We start from the raw sequence: 23,624 nt of genomic DNA, 5'->3' as shown, positions 1-23,624 counted from the left end.
CTATACTATTTTAAAATAGTAAAATAAATGAACAGTCCGAGTGAAAACTTACAGTGTGTCAGCTATAGAAAGCTGACACACATTTCCACAGTATTTTGATATACCAAGTGAAAATATGGGACTAAATTCTTTATTTAAATTAGATTAAATTAAAAGGTTTTGCATTTTCATAGGTATACATACATAGTCCTCTTAAATTCTGTTTGATAAACAATATTTTGATAGATGGCTCAGTCATTTTCAGGTTTCTAAAACGGCACCTAAAGTTTGTGATTCAAATAAATGTATCAATAAAAATCAAATAAATATTAAGGATATTGATATGAGGACGAAGCAAAAATCAACTGTGCTGGCAAATAGATTAGAGTAGATTGGGGAGGTTCTCATCTCTCGGGTTCCGAGTGTTTGAACAGGTGAGCTGAGCTGGGCATGAGGGTGTGTTGACTGCTTGAATAGACTCTGGCAGGAAAGAACTTCAATTTCAGGAAAAAGAGAAAAAGCCAGGACATGTAAAATAGAGAGATGACAGAGAAGGCGAGAGAGAGAGAGAGGGATCCCCTATTGGACTGACCCAGAACAGAACCTATAACTGACAGGGTAGAGAGGAAAAACAGCTGAAGCAGCTCAGAGGTCGGTAACAGTAACATCGCCATGAAGCCATCATGAGGATCAGACCACAGGTCAGTCTGCACTCTCCTTTCTTCTTCTTCTTCTTCTGGAAGGACGTAACCTCCAATGAGTGAGCCTGGCACGTCATCCTGATGGGACATGTTTTAAATAATCTAAAACCCAAGGACAAGATAAGGAAGTGTTGAGTGTTTAATCAATTTTTCACAATATTCTTTGATTACTAAAAATTCATCCATTAAACATCTTTGGGCTATAGGCTGCATAAGACATCTGATGGCATCATCTTTAATATTTCTCATCATATTCTCACAATAACAGCCTATAAATGAAAGTGTTAAGAATTTTAAAAATAGTGCCTTGACAATATTAGCTGTAATTTAAGGCTGCAGAAAAAAGAAAGGCATTATCTATCAGGTAATGCTCTTCTACAGATTCCAGACCAACCTGCAGAATTATTTAAAAGAGCTCAAAAAAGCAACAAGTAAACAGTGAATTAATGTGACATTGTCAGTTAATTATATAATTTTTGTTATTTCAAATAATTCTTTAAATATTCTTTTCCAACTATGCTAAATATTGCTCAGAGAATAATAAGTAAAGTGTTAGTGGGTTGTCTGTTGTTTTACAGTCTTTGTTCAGACTGTTGTTTTTTTTGTTGGCTATTTCAACATTCTACTGAAAACAGTGACATGAAATCAGGATGTGTAAAACAGATCTCAGCTGAGAGTGAGAGGCAGTTTCTCTTCATCAAATGTGTTGAGTTCTGATTGCAAAATCCGATTTGTGCACCACTTGAATGACTTTCATTTACAGGTACAACTTCAACACTATATTCATTTTGACCATCACTAAGAAGAAAAAATTAACCATTTATCAATTTCAAACCATGGACTTGTATTTTTATTTACTGTACTCAAGGTAAGAGACCTTAAAGGTGAGCAATGCGTAATAAAGAACATAAGCACACAGAATCCTGAGGTTTAAGTTAAAATACTGTAAATGGCAGTGAATTATTGTAATCGACAACAATCAAAGTGGGTTCAAAGAGAGGTTAGGTAATTGGCTTGGTGGTGATATCTGCAAAGTAAGGGCAGAGTGAGACGTCGTGAAGTTTTGTCATCTCTGCTACAGACTGCCGTCTCTGTTGTGTGTCAAGTTGGCCAAATTACCTCTAATATACCAGGCTGGCGGATGCTCACTTTCCTGGTATAATTGCACTCGCTAATCGAAATTAAGGCATTTCTCACGTGAAAATGCAAATAGCACGGTTACTTAAAAATATCCACGCGGTTACCGGGTGATTTTTTAAGAGCGCTGAGGAGAATTTGACCTGGTTTATTTTGAAAGTCTTGACCGGATACGTAATCGCGTATGTTGGCTAACTTGGTGACAAACACCTGCCGCACCAGAGCAGCGCTGAGAAGCGAAGGAGCATCATTGAAGTGCCTGGGGCTGAATGGGGGTGATTCACACAGCCCGCAGTCGCACACATTTAGCCTTCATTTATATGGCGGCACTTGAGTCGAGCTGATCCTGGAAGCCCCGCACCAGCCCCGCACTGGCACAGCCCCCTGAAGCCCAGACAGGCGTTTTTGGGGACCACCGACAGAACGCACCGCTGTCGACACCTCCGCTCCATCCGGCTGGAAGATGGAGGTCCCCCTTTAAGGACGTGAGAGGTGGGGGGAACGGTCCAAATTTTGCCAAAATTACGACCGGAATTAAGTACAGTTCTCTGTCTCCCGGCAACGGGAGAGACCACCGGCTGCTCGTGATGAATCGTGCCAAGGAGCGACTCAAAGGCGGGAATGACACCAAGGACAGCGTCACTCTGCTACCATGTTTTTACTTTGTAGAGGTGAAATTAAATCTATCTATCTATCTATCTATCTATCTATCTATCTATCTATCTATCTATCTATCTATCTATCTATCTATCTATCTATCTATCTATCTATCTATCTATCTATCTATCTATCTATCTATCTATCTATCTATCTATCTATCTATCTACTTCATTCTGTGTCTTGCAGCTGCAGTAACTGGTTTTGTTGCTGTCTGGTTGGTTTTCTTGTTTCACATGAACATGTCTCAGGGAAAATAAACCCATCAGGTTCATCTAATAAGGCTTTGAGTACTGAAATGGAAGAAGTTCTAGATCTTGGTGCGATTACACGCTACAGGAAGGTATTTGGCCCCAGAATTGATGCTGAAGAGCAGCCAATGACACTACTGTCTCTAGAGGATAGCACAGATCGTCTGTATAAAGGATTGTTGTCAGATTTATAAATCACAATGTCAAATAATCACCAGTTCTTTATGGTTGATGCACCTTCAGTCAAAGACTGTGCATGACTGTAAATGGCAACAACCATGAGAACAAATTCATCTGCCTACAGGAGCGATAATACTCATTTAATCATCAGTATTATTAAGTGAATGGTCCCTGTCAGATGACTCTTCCACCGGTTCTCTCAGAGTAATTGTTCCTGGCCCCAGGACTAAAGCCCACGCTGATGCTGCTGCAGTTGCAGTTGATAATTATGTTCCTCAAATTGACATATTTAACAAATACCATTTTTAAGTATCCATCTCTGAAAAACAAAAAAAAAAGATAAGCTAATTGGCAGGGCAGCAGTCTTTTAGCACACTGGAAACATATTGCAGTAAGTAGCTGAAGGCAACAAAATGGCCTAGAGTTTTTCGCCCGTGTATCCTCGGGGCTGCACGTCCCACATACCATCACAAAATAAGAGCAGCAGCTCCATGCAGAAAATGGGTTTTTAGCACAGCCATCAGTGGATTTTGGCTTCCCTCCCAAGGTTGTGTATGGAGAAGCTGAATCACTCTGCAGCTGAGATCCAGACGCTACAATTTATGTATTTAATGGATGATTAACAGACAGATATGAAACCTTTATGGTCACATCGTGCCAACATTTCTGATTGTCTTCCTCAGTCTGGCCTGAACAACAGGGCATTAGGTCGAAAATTGCTCATGGCAATGGATTTTCTGCCTTCCGTAATGCAGATTGGTCACTTCGGGATCTTCTTTCATCGTCTTGAAATCGTGATTCTTATTTTATCTGATTGTTGTTTGGAAAGATTGTTGAAAGATTGTTGTTTTTTTTGTTGGCTATTTCAACATTCTACTGAAAACAGTGACATGAAATCAGGATGTGTAAAACAGATCTCAGCTGAGAGTGAGAGGCAGTTTCTCTTCATCAAATGTGTTGAGTTCTGATTGCAAAATCCGATTTGTGCACCACTTGAATGACTTTCATTTACAGGTACAACTTCAACACTATATTCATTTTGACCATCACTAAGAAGAAAAAATTAACCATTTATCAATTTCAAACCATGGACTTGTATTTTTATTTACTGTACTCAAGGTAAGAGACCTTAAAGGTGAGCAATGCGTAATAAAGAACATAAGCACACAGAATCCTGAGGTTTAGGTTAAAATACTGTAAATGGCAGTGAATTATTGTAATCGACAACAATCAAAGTGGGTTCAAAGAGAGGTTAGGTAATTGGCTTGGTGGTGATATCTGCAAAGTAAGGGCAGAGTGAGACGTCGTGAAGTTTTGTCATCTCTGCTACAGACTGCCGTCTCTGTTGTGTGTCAAGTTGGCCAAATTACCTCTAATATACCAGGCTGGCGGATGCTCACTTTCCTGGTATAATTGCACTCGCTAATCGAAATTAAGGCATTTCTCACGTGAAAATGCAAATAGCACGGTTACTTAAAAATATCCACGCGGTTACCGGGTGATTTTTTAAGAGCGCTGAGGAGAATTTGACCTGGTTTATTTTGAAAGTCTTGACCGGATACGTAATCGCGTATGTTGGCTAACTTGGTGACAAACACCTGCCGCACCAGAGCAGCGCTGAGAAGCGAAGGAGCATCATTGAAGTGCCTGGGGCTGAATGGGGGTAATTCACACAGCCCGCAGTCGCACACATTTAGCCTTCATTTATATGGCGGCACTTGAGTCGAGCTGATCCTGGAAGCCCCGCACCAGCCCCGCACTGGCACAGCCCCCTGAAGCCCAGACAGGCGTTTTTGGGGGACCACCGACAGAACGCACCGCTGTCGACACCTCCGCTCCATCCGGCTGGAAGATGGAGGTCCCCCTTTAAGGACGTGAGAGGTGGGGGGAACGGTCCAAATTTTGCCAAAATTACGACCGGAATTAAGTACAGTTCTCTGTCTCCCGGCAACGGGAGAGACCACCGGCTGCTCGTGATGAATCGTGCCAAGGAGCGACTCAAAGGCGGGAATGACACCAAGGACAGCGTCACTCTGCTACCATGTTTTTACTTTGTAGAGGTGAAATTAAATCTATCTATCTATCTATCTATCTATCTATCTATCTATCTATCTATCTATCTATCTATCTATCTATCTATATCTATCTATCTATATCTATCTATCTATACTTCATTCTGTGTCTTGCAGCTGCAGTAACTGGTTTTGTTGCTGTCTGGTTGGTTTTCTTGTTTCACATGAACATGTCTCAGGGAAAATAAACCCATCAGGTTCATCTAATAAGGCTTTGAGTACTGAAATGGAAGAAGTTCTAGATCTTGGTGCGATTACACGCTACAGGAAGGTATTTGGCCCCAGAATTGATGCTGAAGAGCAGCCAATGACACTACTGTCTCTAGAGGATAGCACAGATCGTCTGTATAAAGGATTGTTGTCAGATTTATAAATCACAATGTCAAATAATCACCAGTTCTTTATGGTTGATGCACCTTCAGTCAAAGACTGTGCATGACTGTAAATGGCAACAACCATGAGAACAAATTCATCTGCCTACAGGAGCGATAATACTCATTTAATCATCAGTATTATTAAGTGAATGGTCCCTGTCAGATGACTCTTCCACCGGTTCTCTCAGAGTAATTGTTCCTGGCCCCAGGACTAAAGCCCACGCTGATGCTGCTGCAGTTGCAGTTCATGCACACCCAAACTGCAACTGCTTAGCTCAACAACGTGCACTTTATTATTACTATCATCAATTTTGTTTTACATGCATGGAGGTCATTTAATAGCATTGTCATAGTTGGATTCTAAGGTTTTTGAAAATTAGTATCACAGCATCATATTTTTGTTGTGACAACAGTAAGTGGTGTGTGTGTTTTTGTGTGACAGAAGGTGGTTGAAGATAGAGAATGCAGATAAGTACAAGATTCTGTCACAGGTAGCCATGTGTCACAGGAACTTCTCAGTGAAAGTCCTTGACAACCTGTCATCGGTTGTAGGCTGGATGCCAGATCTGTTGATGAGGGAGGAGAAATCCTGACTGTTAGTTTGAAAAAAAGTGGTCCAGGTTCCTCAGCTGATGAGCGAATGACAAGAGATGCTCCCTCAAAGGTCGGGAGGAGCACCTCTTCTACGTTGCATTTTCATGTGCAAATTTTTTTAATGCAAATGAGCTTCAGGAGAAATGAAGGTCCCACCAGCTTATTTATGTATATTTGTGTCAGCAATGTGCTTGTTTTTGCAGATGATGTGATGATGTCAACTACAGTTTGAGGTTTGTCTTGAACCTGGAAGAGCAGTTGTGTCTTTAGCATCATTCACATCGACCTATTGTATTGAAAACACATTAAAACAGGCAACTAGTGAAGTTGGTAAAATCAGTCAACACCATCTAAGATGTAGGTTACACTCAATTGTATGCTGTCCTACTGACCTCTGACCCTGCTGACCCACTCAACTCCTATACCAGCAGTTTGTTATAATTAATGTATTTCCATGAGCTTTTGTCTATTCTCTCCTCTACCTGTCCTCCCCCTTTTCCTCTCTTTCTACCCAGCCGGCCACCAGCAGGAGAGTCCCCCTACATGAGCCTGGTCCTGCCCAAGGTTTCTTCCTGTTAAAGGGGAGTTTTTCCTTGCCACTGTTGCTTGTTGGGGGTCAGGCCCTGGGATTCTGTAAAGCACCTAGAAACAATTTTGACTGTAACAGACGCTATATAAATAAAGATTGATTGATTGACTTAAAGGTACTGTCAATTCATGAGGCATTTCTGCAGAAAATATCAAAATTTATTAAAATCCATCAGAGACCAAGAAGCAGTCGAGTCCTGCAGAAAACAGCAAAGTAGGTTAAAGTTGTCAGGTTCCGAGTGTGCGCGCGCATGCGTGCGTGCACGTGAGTGTGTGTGTGTGTGCGTGTTGGACGACAGTAACTACTGAAACATGAAATATTTGTGATTCTAGTTTAATGCTGACAGTCTCCATTTTGGCTCCTGGGAAGGTTGTTAGCTTCACTGTTATTGTTTAGCTCAGCGAGAGTCCACTACTTTGTGACCACAAGATCACCTTATTTTGAAGTGAGAAACTGCTGGATTTAGCAGACTGGCCAGCCTAATTTAATGAACCATGACTTTTTTGTTTACACTACAAAGAATCTCTTTACTGTGCGTTAAGCTGTCTGACAGATTTATGATCACATTTTGGTTTTACAGAATATGTGTGACCGGTCTTATGCCTCTGTGTTGTTTCAAGAAAAAGTTGTCACTCAGTTTTTATTCTTTCTCCTCGCCTACAGAGAATGAATTAAAAGAACAAAGAGCACAGGTTAATGAATTCTTAAATTCACCCCAGCAAAACACAGAATAAAGTGGAACCCCCCCTCCCCAAAAAAATGATGACCTCTCCCAAAGAGCATGAATGAAAAGTAGAAGCTTTCAGGCAGGGTCAGGGTACATATATGCATGCAGTTCACCCGTGGAAAGGAATGCAGGCGTACACCAAAAACTAAGTTCCGTTTGAGGAGAGGACTTTTACTCTTGCGAGGTGACATGACAAATAGAAATACATTTTGAGTTATTTTACACATATGTCTCAATCTATTACATATGGATACAAGAATACATATTTACAGGAGGAGTTTGCGTTTTTATGCAGAAATAATATCTTAATGTAAAGATTTAGTCATGATAGTAAGCTACAGCAGGCAGTTTTATAAATCACCAAAAGCGTGCCAGGTTAACCCAGTCCTGACAAGGGCTCAAGGAAAGAGAACATCTCTCATCGACTGTATTTTCTATCTCACACACTGTCACACCATCCTACCCACTAACTGGCTGCTAGGCAACATGGCCTTCTGAATGGAGTGTATTTTTATATCTGTGTTCAGGGGTAGAATGGCCTCAGACTTTAAGCAGAGAAAAGCATCTCTGCAGTCTCATTTCTTCTGTTTGCCCAGCGAATGCTGAGGTCTTGGTTGGTTTTGCTCTGCTATGGATTTTCCCATAGTCCCTTCATCAGTGCCATATAGAGAAGAGCCCAGAGGGAGCATTACACCTTTGATCTAAGCTGACCATTTTGTAACAGCCTCCCACTATACATCGTTAAACACATTAGCAGCTGTACAGTTGTTCTTTAAGCTCTGGTGTCATTACAGCTGTGAGCTTCAGTGCTTGGACACTGTCATATCTGCCCTTCATACAGTAAAGTGGACAGTTCAGTTGTAGCTCAGAAACTTTTTATGTTCTCACACTGCTCTCCAAAATGTTTTTTAGTTGGGACAGGTATTAAACTGGAGGTCTAATAACACATTGGAGTGTAATAATCATGTATAGAAAGATAATGCACATCTGTTTTAGATCAGGTTTAAACACCTTTACCATCTTGAGGCACACATAACATGTGCATTTGTTAGTTAACATTTACTTTTTCATGAATAAAGTTTTAAGAGTTGTAGAGTTGTGAAAGTCTCGTAGGTGGGTGAGCAGGAAGCTCTTTTACTGCAGCTACTATTGGCAGATCCTATGAAGCTACAGCAAAACCGCCTCCTACACTTCAGTCACTTTATCAGTTTTCATCTGGAATAACTACAGGAACAATCACGGGAAAAACTATGCATCACTCAAGTGTTAGATCAGGTTTATTTAACTATATCTGAATGTACAAGAGTTGAATTACTGATTAAGTGATTTAAACAATGAGAGTGAAACAGTGAAAATGTGCAATGTACAGGTAACCAGGGGACACTGAACCAGTTTTCACAGTAAAAGACTTCTTAAATGTTGGTTTATATCAAAAATAAATGTGAATATTGTGTCTGCAAATTCCACTGTAACACACTACAACTAAAATTAATAAAAATTGAAATAATTACCCTTATATGGAATGAGTTAATCATATGGAATTACATTCATGATATATTACATGAACGACTGGAGACATACTTTATTTTGAAACGTTTGAATTGTTCCCTGTCATGCTGGGATACATGTTCATTGCAAGTTTGTTTTAAAATAATCTTTTTAAATCTGTTGTTTTTTTCTCAACGATACAATAGAACTGAAAAGTTCCTAATTTCTTTCTATTAAGTATTTATAGTGATGAGTTGAATGTGGATATATATTTATTTCATCATACTAACAGAAAAAATAGAACTTAAACAACCACATGATCTGTACATTACGTATAAATCTTGAAGTAGAATAGTTCTCAAAGCTCAAAGAATCCTGGCTGGCACGTATACATACTTATCTTCCATAATTGTGACTACCTGCCTAATACTTTGGTCCCCCTGCCCCTCAGGGCTGTTCTGAGTCATGAACGCTGAACAGTGTGCTATGATATCTAGCACCAACATGTTAGCAGCAGATCCTTTGAGTCCTGTAAATTATGTGGAGGGGACTCCACAGATGGTTGATTGGATGGAGATCTGGATAATTTGGAGGCCAAGTCAACACCTCAAACTCATTGTTGAGCACCTCAAACATTCCTGAACCATTTCAGCTTTGAGTCTGTGAGCATTATCCTGCTGAGAGGCCAATGGCCATCAGGAAATATTGTTTCCATGAAAGGTTGAACATGGACTGCAATGGTGTTTTGATAGCATCCACTTGGCTGGCAGGACCAAACATTTTCCACCAAAATATTGCCTCAAAATATCACACTGCCTCCTCCACCTTGTTTTCATCCCATAATGGGTCCTGGTGTCACTCGTTCACCAGGCTGCATTAAGGCCTTGACCTCTAATGACCATGTTATGATGTGATGTGGGAAACATATGGATTGATATTGGCATGTTTCTTGCTGATTTAAAGGGCCAACATATATTTCCTCTTCAATTCGACTTGTGATTTGTTTAAACCTCACAGGAGAAGTTTCATGTGTGGAAAACAGAGAAGAGGCCACTGTTTTAGCTGTTCTTTACAAACAATAGCTCCCACGGGGAGAAAATGTGGGTGCTGCTGGAGAAAAATCAGCTTCTGCTCTTCTGAGCAGCAGGGACGTGAACTACAGATCAGCATGTGACCCCACAGACGGCCTCATTTAGGCAACTCCCATTACTGAAATCAGTGGTGTTGAAGTGAAAATGTCATCAGGATGCTGAACAGAAGCTTTTCCTATTCACCGTTTCTACTTTGAACTATAAGCTCGACATTAATCTGCTATAAAGAAGCAAATGAGCGACACATTTAAATTTAAAGCTTGTTATTCCAGAAAGTTGCAAGTAAGAATTTAATTTGTAGATATAAGTAATACCTCTAACACACTACACGTGCTGTGCTGTCTGAGTGTTGTCAATTAAACTGCTATTTGGCTTTTTCACGGGTATATAACCACCAGTTCTGACCTACTTTACAGTGTTGGTGCAGTTACAAAGCTCTTTTTCTGTGCCTCCTCTGCAGCTCCCTATCCTGGCCTCCTCTGTTGTCAGTCTATACTTCCTGGAACTTACTGATATTTTCCAGCCAGTGCATTCTGGGTACAGCTGTAATGACCGCAGCCTGTCTCTGCCCTTCATCCTGCCCAGACAGGAAGTCTGCCCACTGCCTCTGCTCTTCAGCCTGGCATTTGCTGCTCCCACTGCCACTGTGAGTGAACCATCAACTTTCACGTTTGACTTTGGAAGTCCAAAAGAATCTCTTTGATTCTGTTGGGCTTCACCTGTCAGCATTTGTCTCAAAGCTGGTCATTGAGGCACACAGACCTACCGCATGAAGATAAATAAAGCTGCATTTCCAGGAGTTACACTGCTTTGGTCTTGTGTGCACAGATTCTGATGGGGGAGGCTATTCTTTACTGCTACCTCTCCAGGAGGTCCTCAAGTACACAGACCGAGGCCAACATCAATGCTGCTGGCTGTAATTTCAACTCCTACATTCGCAGGGCGGTTCGCTTTATAGGTAATAGATCCATCCAGTCTTTCAGCTGGTCACAGGTTCTCCATGCTGCTGATGTTAATGATGGTTTTTCTCACAGGTGTCCATATCTTTGGTCTGTGTGTGACGGCTCTCATAACTGACATCCTCCAGCTGACCACTGGTCAACATACTCCCTACTGGCTGGATGTTTGCAAGCCCAATCTGACCCACATTAACTTGTCCACCTGTGACGAGGCCTTTATTTTGGAGGACATCTGCTCTGGACAAGACAGCAGTCTGATCACTGCTGGAAGGTAAAGCCCTGCAGCTAGGCAGCGTGGGAGTGAAGTGAGTGTGTCAGAGGACGTGTGAGTGGGCGTTTACCAGAAGACCATGGGACGGAGATTGATTGATTTATTTATTTATTTATTATTTATTTATTTATTTATTTATTTATTTATTTATTTATTTATTTATTTATTTATTTATTTATAGCACACACTTGCATGTTTAGCCAGGCTGTAATTTTCTTAACAAATACAGGCCAAAACCGTTGTTATGGTTACCAGTGTGAAGACCAGCACTCAGTCAGTAAGGAAATGAGCTGATGTGGGGACTGAACATCGTGTGATACTTTAGAAATGGAGGAGACACTGACACAAAATATATTAACTCTTTCAGCACCAGTTTCTTCATAAAACTGACTCATCTTTCATACAAAGAGAAGACAGACAGCATAATCAACAGCTTTATTTTCTACTCTATTGTTTTTCTATTCTCTTGCTGTCCCTCTCTTTGTTGCTCCTCCATCTGCTTTTTCCCATGTCTGAACTAACTGTCAACAGCTCTGCTCCGAAAACTTAACGTAACATTTTCTGTGTTCTGTCTGTGTTCTTCAGCCTGTCACTCAGTGTTATGCATATGATTCCCATTTCTTAGTTAATACAAATGTGTGGATGGGCCTAAACCTTAGAAATTGTAATAAAACAAATCAAAGGTTGTCTTTAGTGGCAAAGATACTGCTCCAGTTTTTAGTAGTCAGCCACAGCTTGTGAATTATTCTGGATGTACTATTTTGTAATGGCATTCTGAGTCAGTGGCCTTCCTATGTCCTTTATGCTCATGAATTTACGCATTTATTAAACACCTGCTACACACACACACACACACACACACAAATCATACGCATACATAAACTCATGTTCAAGTTTCTTTAAAAGTCATGTTACCAATTAATATTCAACTGCATCTTTTAGTGTCTAATGATTGTCACTGACACAAGCAACATTCTTTTTTCTGTCCTTTCATTTGGTGTGGCAGAAACTTCAAACCTTCACTGACCATACGGTGGATGGAAAGTTGTTATTCTGCTTCCCTTTGCACGTCTGCTCTAACCCTTTCACGCAGGCACCTGGAAAGGCAGCAAGAAGAGCTTTAACCTTCCATCCACCAGTATTATTTCAATGCAAACTGAAATTCTAATTTATATTATAATATATATATATATATATCACCATATATATGTATATATATATTCATATTCTTATATAAATATATATATATATATATTCATATTTCTATATAGAGATGGCAAGATGGTCTTTCATTCTGTCTTTCCAGGAAGTCTTTCCCCTCCCAGCATGCAACTCTGTCTGCTTTTGCTGCTGTCTACATCTCAGTAAGTAGATACTGACTCCAAATCTTACCTTAGAAACATCTGTAGTAGTTGTGCTGTATAAATATTGATGAAAGGTAAATGTAGTTAAATCAAGTGTAAGGTGATGTAAAACTATGTGTTACAGATGTACTTTAACACGGTGCTGACAGACTCAGCCAAGCTGCTGAAGCCTCTGTTGGTGTTCACCTTTGTCATGCTGGCCATTCTGGCTGGGTTAACTAGGATCATCCAGTTCAGGAATCATCCTGTCGACGTCTACTGTGGATGGATACTGGGTGCTGCCATCGCCATTTATCTGGTAACATCACACAGATTATTATCAGTGAACCTTTTTTTAACCTTTCACAGACTTACAAAATGAAGGACATAATGTCAGCATATGCCATACATGTATATGGTCAGGCTGGCTGTATATCACTGATTAACACATCATCTAGGTGCATGTTGGGGCAAACATATCAAAAACACACTCCACACTAATATGGTTATGGTGGATGTTCAGCAGTGATGGATGGATTAGTGGATGGATGATGAGAATTGTGCTGCCTTCAGTGTAGTTGGAGCTGAGGGAAGGATATTAATGAGATATATTTGATACGGGAGCTGTTACTTTCTCACTCTCCAGCCCATACACTGGGTGGATCGATGCAGTGATGGATGGATGCATGCATGGATGATGAATAGATCAATTCAGGGATGAGTGAATGATCATTGGATGGATGGATGGATGGATGTTGGATGGATGATGGGTATTTTTGTCACCCTAGAGCCAAAACACTGGGTGGATGGATGCAAGGATGGATGCTGGATGGATGGATATCCAGAAGTATAGATGGATTGATGCAGGGATGGATAAAGCAGTGATGGTTGGATGGGCGCAAGTATGGATCGATGGATGTTGGGTATGGCTGGATGGATAAATGCAGAGATTAACAGATGGATGCATCATGGATAGATGGATGAAAAGATGATGGATGGATAAATGCATAAAGTAATAAATGCAAATGGATGGATGGATGGATGGATGGATGGATGGATGGATGGATGGATGGATGGATGGATGGATGGATGGATGGATGGATGGATGGATCAGTGTAGCTAGAGCTGGAGGGAGGATATTCATGGGATATATTTGATGCTGGAGCTGTGACTCTCTCACCCTCCAGCCCACACACTCGGGTAGAACTCTCCAGCTCTCTGACAAACTGGAGCAGACACACATGCCGTTCCAGCCCTCCACACTTTTGTTCCTCTGTGGGAAGAAATGTTGCATCAGCCAAAACTGCAAAACACCATTTCCTGAAAACTTTAAAAGAGTAATTAATTTGAAAACGTCTTCTGACAAGGACACACTTGTCACATAATAATACGTATAAGTGCGAATCTTTCGTGCACGCTGAAGACTCGCCAACACTCAATCCAACATAGCAGAAAAGATGGATGATGAGTGTTGTGTAACATGTTCCTGTAAGAGTATCTGTGAGACAGCGCATAAACATTTTGGACCTGACATTCTAATCACATGAGGGTTTGTATCTTTCCCTATGCAGGGTGTGTATGCAGTGGGAAATTTCCAGCCAAGTGAGGACCGGTCCAGAAGTCTTCCAATTCCCCCCATTCTGAGAGAGCCCCCTCTTTCCTCCCTCCCCAATGTCAGCCAGTCAGCAATTAGCAACAGTCATCAAGGTAAATCTTGACCTTCTGTTTGAAAAGTACACAAGTAATCACACTTACAAATGAACGTATAAACCAACACTTTCCTCAGTGTTTATTAGTCTTATCTAAATTAAGATGTGCTTCATCAATGCCTCATCTTCCAACCGAGCCTTCAGATGAAATCTAAAAATCTCTTAACATATATTATATATTAGCTTAAGATAATTCACTCATAAATATGCTCACATTGTTCCATGAGTGAAGTGAAAGTAGATCCATGGTGGGTTCTGTCTAACCACTCTCTCCATCTCAGCTCACCACACTCTGGCACCAAACAAACCGGAGCCCATCATCACAAGGTCTTCTTCTCACACCTTGTCTCCTAACCGGCCAGAGCCCATCCTGATGAGGAGTGCCTCTTACCGAGAGCCATCTCTGTCGAATCTAAAGAGAGCCAGCGCAGAGGTGGAGGTCATAACTCCATCCAGTCCTCTGGGCAATCATGACGGCATGGCAACCTTCAGTAGCAGCACACTGCCAAGGTAAATATGACGTTCCTGACATTAGTATTACTTTCAGAATGTATGGTAATTATCATTAAAACCCATTTACTGGAGAAGCAGCAGCACAAGGCTTTTCGTCAATCGTATTGGCTGCATAACAAAATAATTGACTGATAATTTGCATTTTATACAATTTTTTTGATCGGCCCGAATGTCTTAATTCACCCATCCCATAAGTGACGTCATCTCCATTTTGAAATTTTTCACAGGTTTTGTCATTGCATAGTTTGGGGATGGCTTTTGTTCTTTGTTTGATTCAAGTTTTTAAAAAAAATGTATTGTCCATTACATAGTGACAGACTCAAAACGTAAACACCAGAGACGTTAAACACACAAAACCAATAAGATGTGATTATTTCTGCTTTAAACAAACCAAAAAAGCAAAATAGACCTGTTTCATTAGTTTAAACAGAAAAAGCATGAAGATAAAAAAAATATTATTAAATTATTTTACTCTGTATATAAGAAAATTTTGAACATTTTGAGCACATTTCAACAATACCATGATAATAATGATAACTCTGATCATTTTGGTCAAACTAACTGTGATATGAAATTTTCTTATCATTACACCCCTAATAGGAGATCTCCTAGATGTCATATCAACATTCTAAATGTTCTGACATCCTGAATTATAAACACATTACTGAGATGAAAGAATCAACAGACAGAAATATTGGTTGGGGCTTTAGTCGTTTTTGTCTTATACTGTTTTTGTCAATATGGCGAACGCACAGGTGGCATGAAAAAGAAGCCTGATAATACATCAGTCCTTTTTATTTAATCACATCCAGAAATACTCAAAGAAACTGTGAAAGACTTGTTTCCACACTGAATCAGTGTGTTGTTGTAAATCTGTAAATAAATGAAATCTTTGATGTTTTAAGGTCCCATGGAGGCTCCTCATTTGAAGAGGGACGGATTCCACGGCGCCACGCTTCCATCCACACCTCCATGGACTCCACCCGGTCCAAACAGCTGCTTAGCCAGTGGAAGAATAAGAATGACAACAGGAAGCTGTCTCTGCAGGTGATGGATGGAATAAGGCCAGCCTGTTCCTCGTCTCCTCAGAGGAACATGGAGTTCCGATGCTCCTCTGAACCTTCTGCTATGGGCCTAGAGGCAGAGTTTCGTGGCATTACACACCTACCCACCCTCATTGGTCAGGAGGCAGAGCTGCGTGCGGAGGCCCATATTCCTGCTCAGTACATGAAACTAGCAGCTAGCTCTATTCCTATGGGAAACCACAACCACTTGGCCCTTAATGGCAGTACTGGAATGCCCAGTGGGGCCAGAGTGTCCATCCAATCCCGACCTGGCTCTTCCCAACTGGTTCACATTCCAGAGGAGGAAAACCTCAACAGCAGGGATCAGGAAAGTGAGTCAGAGGACAGTATTATGGATGGTGGTGGGTCAGTGAGAGAGAAGTGGCTGAGAGCAGCTGAGAAAACCACCATCCCCTGCAGGCCGCTCAGTGCTGGAGGACAGCCTCGTCTCATGCAGGTTAGTCACTCTGTTTTACCTGCCTCCAAGGCTGTTTGTATGTAGAAACCTGACAGAGTGCACGTTGTGACCTCCTTACTTATGCTCAGTCTGCTGATATCCGTGTGCTGGATGAGGCTTCCATGCTTGAATTAAATTCTCCTTAACTGCATCAGCTGATGTGATGAAAGATGATCTAATGTGAGGCTGATTGTAAGAGAAATGGAGGAATCTGACCTGATTGCTCATGATTGATATCAGCTACGACACACTTGGTAATTGACGACTTCTACTCCTTCTAGAATAGGCGATGTCTGCACGAAAGAAATCATTTTTGCTTTCCATTCTCTCTCTACACTAAGTGCATGTAAAAGATGCATGAAAACAAACATTTAAGAGTCATGCTTTGGACATGTTATCCTAGATTAAACAGTTCACTCAGGCAGAAAAATAAATGAGGGTTACTCAGTCTGTAGACAGTTAGTCAATGGTCCACCTACAAAAACAACTCATTTCAGTCTCTGCTTCCTATTTCAGGTGATAACTTTATCCAAACAACAGGGCTTGCTTTACTCCCCTCGCTCAGAGGACGGTGGTTCCATTCGTTATCGAGCCCTGACGGACCAGGACCCATCACCTCCGGCCTCCACCACTGGAGCAGTGGGTGGAGGTGTGTACTGCTGCTAAAGTGTAACACTAGATAATCGCTGAGGGATCTTCAAGGCAAACAAAATATTAAATTCACTCTGAGCCAATTAGCAAATAAGAGTAGAGTTTATAAAACATAATGTGATAATCTGTCATTGTAGAATTTTATCTTGTGTCAGCTGAATCCTCACCTTGTAGCTCTGTGGGTATGGCCGTGAGCACAGGACCATCAACTGGGGATTTGGGCTTGTCTGGGGGGGGGGTTGTGTTCTGTTGCTTCATCCATGTTCAGATTCTGAACTGCTCTGAGGTTAATATTTGTATGTTTGGACTTTTAGGAGGGGGTTTGGAAAGATCAGGAAGTATAGTCCGAGTTGAAGCCCACCCAGAGTCAAAATCACACAAGCCTGTGGTGAAACCTCCCAGCACAGATGGAAGTGGCTCCTGGCGATGGAAACCTCCAGAACAACGAGCCTCCCTCAGACAGTCGACCTTTGCCCTGAATGACCTGAACAGACACACTGATAGCTGCGATTCGCTGAGGGACGGAGCGTCTCTGGACGGACGGAGGAGCGTTACCAACACAGAAACAGAAAGTGATGGGGGGGGAGATGTTGGGGGAGGAGGAGTTGTCTACACAAACCATCCACATGTTGTTCACCCTCTGCACCCCTTACATCCCAGTAATATCTTCCAGCATCCCAACCTAAATGCCAATCTACCTAATAACCCCCACTATAATAATAGTCATGTTAACTTTAATCCCATTTCATCTAATTCCGGTATGCCATTACCCCCTTCTGTCAGTTTTGCCCCACCCTTCCACCCTCATCCTCAGGCTATTACCACCATTAGGGTAACCCCAGTCGAGGGGGGTATGGCTGCCAGCAGTGACGGTGGCTCAGATTGCCAGTCGGTTGCTTCATCTAGCCGCGAGTCTACCCTCAGGAGGAAGAGTGGCTCACATGTTGTTCACGTCCCCGAACATACGGCAGACCTCGGCAACAGCCAGGATGGCAACCGTATCGACAGCGAAAGCAGCAACCGTTTCCATGAGACCCTGAGAAGCTTTCAAGAAAACCCAATCCAGCCCATCCATCCCAACCACCCCAGTCACCCTAACAGGCAGATGTTTGCCCGTCCCAGCCCGACTCCTCCCCCTACCTTGCCCCGCCCTATCCTCACCCACACGTCTACACCTACTCTGGGCCTGGCCTATAAAGAATGACAGTGGTAGAAATGTCATGAAGATATTGAATCTCATACACGTGAGATTAGAATCATTTCCCAGACCACCCAGGTTCCGGTGCATGTTCAACAAGGGATTATAGCCCCACACACAAACTGTCCTTTATCCAATCAGGCTGCAGCATGAGGGCAAACATGTCTGTAAGTATTTAACTTACCAGAAAATGTATAGTTGACATCTTTAATTTGATCACAGATGAGTTCCCGTGAGCTCTCATGCACCTGAAAGGGGCATAGAACACATCCATGTTCTTTTATGTTTTTATGATCCTGACAGTCCTTTGATTCAAATCAAATGAAATCTCCAGCCTTACAGCCATGTTTGGTTACATAGTGTGCTGCTAATGTTTTGGAAATATTCCAGCTGGTTGTAAATGGTTCGGCATTTGTACTGCAGTGTTTCTACATACAGCCTTTTCTCCCATATTCTCACCCTCATTCTGTTGGGGAACACTAGTGACACCAGTAAAGGAATTTATTCTTCTAGTGTGACCACACATGTGTACATATAAGCATAGATGGCCACAGTGGACATTAAACCTACAGTCTTAATGGTGTTTGAGGAACAGGAACGTCCCTTTAAGGGCAGCAGATGCTAGTGGTATATGTGCGTGAGATAAATTTACTGTGTTAATAAAGAAAAAGGCAAGCAAGCATTTTTTTGTTTACCTGCCGTGCGTGGCTCATCTCTGTTGTTGTGTAAATGCAGTGTGGAATTTATTTCAGCCAAAGTTTGGAGCAGGGGAAAGTTCTGACTGACAGGTTTGTGCAGTCTGACCTACAGGCTGGAGATGAGGACGAGTTTCATTTCTATTTACGTTACTGCAGCTTTTTTCCTGCTAAATTTACATTCAAAATTCTGTATTTTTTTTAAATGTTCTATTTTTATCCATGTAATTATCAGAACTGTTTTTATTGATTTGCTTTAAGTGTTTGGCTTTAAGTAAGACTAAATAACTGAGGTGAGACGCCATCTCAGCCTTTGTCCTGAGCAGAAAGTCTACATTGTGAGTTCGATCTAAAGCCAGGATCTGCATGTTTTGTTCATGTCAGACTGGAGGAAGCACAAACAGCAAATGAATGAGCAAGGATATTTATAGATTTGTACATATCTACATATATACATTGAATAAGCTGCCACTTTGTCGTGTTTTTTGCAATTGTAGCTCAGATTTTACAGTGATGAAGTGACACTGTTGGTGTTGGAGAGTCAGCAGGACTTTATATGATGGTTTTATTTACAAGGCTGAGTTCAGATTCTATAACCAGACTGATGCTTTTCTAGAGTTGCTTATGTGTTGTGTTGTGCTTTCTCTTCTGTGAGTGGATGCAGTAGATATGGAGCATGATCTGTTTGATGTCAGGATTCTGTGCCGGTTCTCTTATTCGGTTCTTGGTGGGGATCAATTTGGGGTTCTGGGGAGAACAGACAGAACTAGCTCAGTGTAAAACAGCCCTTTGTTTCATATTTAATTCATTGTTATTTTTAATAATACTGGATTGCATAGAAGTTCAGTGGTTGTGTGGGTTCTGCAACTTTTCTTCACGTTTTATTTGACTGTAATTAAAAGAAAGAAATTCATTGAAACATAAACCACCCTTACACAGCTGCCCAGGCATCTCATTAGTGACACCACGGGCTGATCATGGTACTGCACGTTACAGTCAAGTGGGATGAGCACGAATGTAGGTTCCTATGACAATGACCTTTATCATTACCTCTAAAATTAGCATCATTATTTGAAAAATTGAGTGGTATACTTTTGTAAAAGCACAATTATCTATTTATAAATAAAGTAATAAAGATGTATAAATAAGAAAAAGACCAAAACGTTGTCGGGACACTCGGATTTCATGCTGCCATAAGGGATTCATTAAACACATTTAAATAGGTTCTCCCACTGAAATCTGCAGATATTTATGTAGAGCAACACAGAAATATGTTTTAAATATAATAGTAATAGCTTAATTTTTATCAACCATTATAAATTGAATCTATTAAACTCATAAAATGGAACTCTTAAATTGAAGGTTTTGTGTTTAAGTATGATTCTAAAGAGAGTTCTTTAATGATAATCTCAGTGTCCCAGTGTCATATATTTACCCAGAAGTAATGTTGAATATAAACGCTTGGTGGATCTGCATGAGCAGCTCAGGTATGGCGTCTTCAGCTTCTGAAATGATTTGTTGGCATCTCAGACTGAAGTTTTAAACATTCTGCTGAGTGTGTAACACATTTGCACGGCACAATCTTTAGAGTTTTTTTTTTAAACCATTGTGTGTGTGTGTGTGTGTGTGTGTGTGTGTGTGCAATCCACTTCTGCCTGGTTACGGTTGGATAAAGTTCGAACCAGATTAATACCATGGAGGAGGCCATGACCAGTTTAACATTGATGTCCATTGCTAACCAGCTCACTTTGCCACTCAAGGCAAAAGCTAAAATAAAAAGTCAAGTTGGCTACTGCTGGGACTGGGAAAACTGGAGCGTGTTGAGAAAAGCTAATACTCACGAACATACAGTATGTGATAGTTGGGTTGTTCTTGTTATGCTATTAGCTGTTTCTGCTTCCTGTTGTTACTCTGTTGTTTAAAAGAAATATTTTATAGATGGTGAAAGTTGTTCAAACTGATTGTGAGTCATCATTTATCTCTTCTAAGAGTTACATTTTGTATTTTTCTTTTTTTGAATCTTTATTGATATGATACACTACATGCTCGTATATAGACATATTTTTAAATGGCATGAGAACTTTTTATTAACAATTAATCCCCGATTGCCTCGACGTCCTGCTCCCATAACAGATAAACTAATAATTCTGGTAATCTGCTGCTGTCATTTCCTGAAAGTGCTCAGATATGATTAATGTCACATACCTGCTCATAACAGTACAAAGCCTCTGAGACTCATCCCTGCACACAGGTCAGATTAGCACTGCTGCGCTAATGGGAAGCAGTTTTGAGCAGACTGATGTTCAATTCTGACTAAAAATACATAATTAAATAAAAAAGGAAGAAAAAGTAGGTGGACATCTAAAGCACAGAGCTGGTTGTGACTCGAGATGTGGAGCTGGCTGAAGGTTAAATAAATCAGCATATTGTAACATTGCTTTACTATTTCTGCTGTAAAAGCCCTGAAATTCAGCTTTTGTGCTTTTTTTTAAATCAGGTTGCCAAGTTAACATAGCTATCTGCTTGTTTATTACGATCAACAAAAGCAATGTTTACTGTTTCTATGGCTGTAAATAGACATTTGTATCTTTATACTAGTCATACGTACGAACCCTTGTTTGGTGAACAATGCTAATGTTAGCATAGATTGGAGGACATTTTGAAGATCTTAGCTTGAGGATTTTTATGTATTCTTTACTGGGCTGGACTGCCTTCTTGTGCTATAAATTATATATTCTAAAGTAACTTTCAGTAGGTTTCAGTTGACTAAATCATTGAAAGCAGCTTTTGTCTATATTGTTAATCTTGGGAAGCTAGTCTATTGCTTTAGCTATGAGTAATTGTATTCTGCTCACATTTCTATCTTATATAGATAGAATATATATATATATACTATATATATATAATAACTATTATTTATAATAAGTTGGTAAATCACATAATTGTTTTATTTTTACTAGTTTGAAAGAAACTGAGTCATTATCTAATCCCATTCTGTATAAAATTCTACATATGTTCTCTGAAGACATCTGGAAGCTGTACAGGGATTATTTTAACCATCATGAGGGCTAGCAGGGCTGTGCTAAAGCTAACTGCAGTGTTTTATAACCGAACTGTGACATTTGGACTGACTGTGTGAACATGTGCAACAGTGACGGTGTAATAATTTGACTGACATCATGTCTGTTTTTAGTTGTGTCTGTAACAGAATAAAATTTTGATAGTAACATCTGTCTCATGTTTCTGTCGGATTTCGGCATCTCTTTTCGACCACAGATAAAGTCTCTGGTGAGCGATGTCTGATTCCCTCAGTTGGATTCAGATCTGGGGAACAGGAACATCATTCAATAAAATCAGGCCTTCCTCCTACAAGAAGTGCTGACACACTTCTCTCATGAGTCTGAGCACTGAGTTACGCACTGGAAGAAGCCCAGAGCCCTACTTTATCATGGTCTGGCTGAGACTCTGAGGATCTCATCCTGGTACCCAACAGCAGTGACCCATAGTCAATGAAGTATGTCTGAGACCCTCTCAGGCCTCTTCTGCAGGGCTCCTCCTCTTCCTCCTTGCACAAGGAGCAGATTGTACTCCTTCTGCTGGCTTGTTGCCCTCCTACAGTACTCCAAACCTCTCCTGTGGTACTGGCTTGTCTCTTGCTCCTCCATTCTCTTGATTCTGCTGGTAGACATAGCAAACCTGTAGAAGCTGCTCTCCCTGAGCAACGTCTGTGGGCAACAGTGTCCCTTTCATTCTCCCAGGATTGATTATTCTCTTACAAGTTTTACCATCATTTAAATTCACATGAGTTTCTGGATTATGTATAATGCTCAGAAAATTAAATATATGAAAGGAACAATATCATCATCATTACCTCCTTAGAGTGTAGCTCTAAATCAGTCAATGACTGGGAATCGGTTTTCCTATAAATAACACGCAGCAGATGGAAATGAGAGGTGATGGCACACGCCACATGTCCCTCTCCTCCTTTATGACTGATGCTTGACTTTAACATTTTTATGAACCAAGCTGATGTTTGTTTGTCTGTTTGTCAGCAGCATTATGGAAAAACGCAACTACAAATTTGAATGATGTTTTCCAGACTTGAGACAGCCTCTGTCAAAAGCTGGTCCAGATTTGTGTCCATAGATCTCCCAGTATTTTACTAAAATTGGTGTTGCTGGTAATAACACAGAAAACCCAAAGTGATAAATTCCTGCTGATGTGATAAAAGAGGAAAATACGTCTGGATTCAAATGAAAATGCAACACTGAGCCAATTGTCACACACCACCTTCATGTCTATTCATTCTATTTATTTAACAAAAAGCAGTTGCAGCATTTGATGAAAACCAGTTTTTGAAAGGTGTAACGAGAGGAGACAGCATGTCTGCTGTGTTTGGAGCTGCTCAGAACTTCATAGTCACAGATGAGGGTGTAACCAGAGTGGATCTGATCCAGGAAAAAACAGATTTGCTGTTGCCTTCTTCTCCAAGCGGGGTGACAGGCGGTGGCAGTGTTGATGAGTGTACTGATGTCATGTTGACTGACAGCTCATGGATATCTTATAACCAGAGCATTTAATCTGGATTAACTGGATTAACACCCATGTGTTTATTGTGACTGTGGGTGGAAGCAGAGCAGCCTCAGCAGAGTTTAACCATAGAAACATACCCAAAGGTCCCCGTCACAGCCTCCTCTTGCACCTCACGCTCACGTCTGCTGGCTCGGCTCTGTCACTGCTGCAGCAACCCTGCAATCTCAGCTGAGTTTCCATGGCAATGAGACGAAGGAGAGCAGGAATGGCTGGGGGTGGGCTGCAGATGGCGGGCAGGAATCACAGCTCTGACTGTTTACATGGACAGTTTGTGCATCTTCTTACTGATTGTGGAGGAATTGCACAATTGTGCCTGCAAAGTTTTGATTGG

At 41.0% G+C, this 23,624-nt stretch overlaps 1 protein-coding gene across 2 annotated transcripts; it reads left to right on the top strand.

Moving 5' to 3' along the window:
* Positions 1–647: 647 nt before the first annotated feature.
* plppr4a (phospholipid phosphatase related 4a) lies at positions 648–21,927 on the top strand. Of its 2 annotated transcripts, none has more exons than XM_057056626.1 (11): positions 648–680; positions 10,301–10,486; positions 10,669–10,798; positions 10,875–11,070; positions 12,377–12,434; positions 12,559–12,732; positions 13,985–14,120; positions 14,404–14,632; positions 15,541–16,156; positions 16,673–16,805; positions 17,122–21,927. In XM_057056626.1, exons 1-11 carry the CDS (start codon positions 663–665, stop codon positions 18,009–18,011), a joined length of 2,766 nt encoding a protein of 921 aa, XP_056912606.1. In that variant the 5' UTR covers positions 648–662; the 3' UTR covers positions 18,012–21,927. The 2 variants fall into 2 exon arrangements, with proteins under 2 accessions (XP_056912606.1, XP_056912605.1); XM_057056625.1 differs by lacking the exon at positions 648–680 and adding an exon at positions 4,496–4,965.
* Positions 21,928–23,624: the final 1,697 nt, after the last annotated feature.

Source organism: Takifugu flavidus, chromosome 15 (genome assembly GCF_003711565.1).
Source record: "Takifugu flavidus isolate HTHZ2018 chromosome 15, ASM371156v2, whole genome shotgun sequence".
NCBI lineage: Eukaryota > Metazoa > Chordata > Actinopteri > Tetraodontiformes > Tetraodontidae > Takifugu > Takifugu flavidus.
Note: the sequence above shows the minus strand (reverse complement) of the source record. Positions and strands in the feature narration are given on the sequence as shown.

Excerpts from the sequence above, each read along its gene's own strand:
- plppr4a (XM_057056625.1), top strand. The coding sequence starts at position 4,882 with ATGAATCGTGCCAAGGAGCGACTCAAAGGCGGGAATGACACCAAGGAC. Across the intron at positions 12,435-12,558 it reads TTGCTGCTGTCTACATCTCA|ATGTACTTTAACACGGTGCT; the intron begins GTAAGTAGATAC and ends TATGTGTTACAG. Across the intron at positions 12,733-13,984 it reads CTGCCATCGCCATTTATCTG|GGTGTGTATGCAGTGGGAAA; the intron begins GTAACATCACAC and ends TTCCCTATGCAG.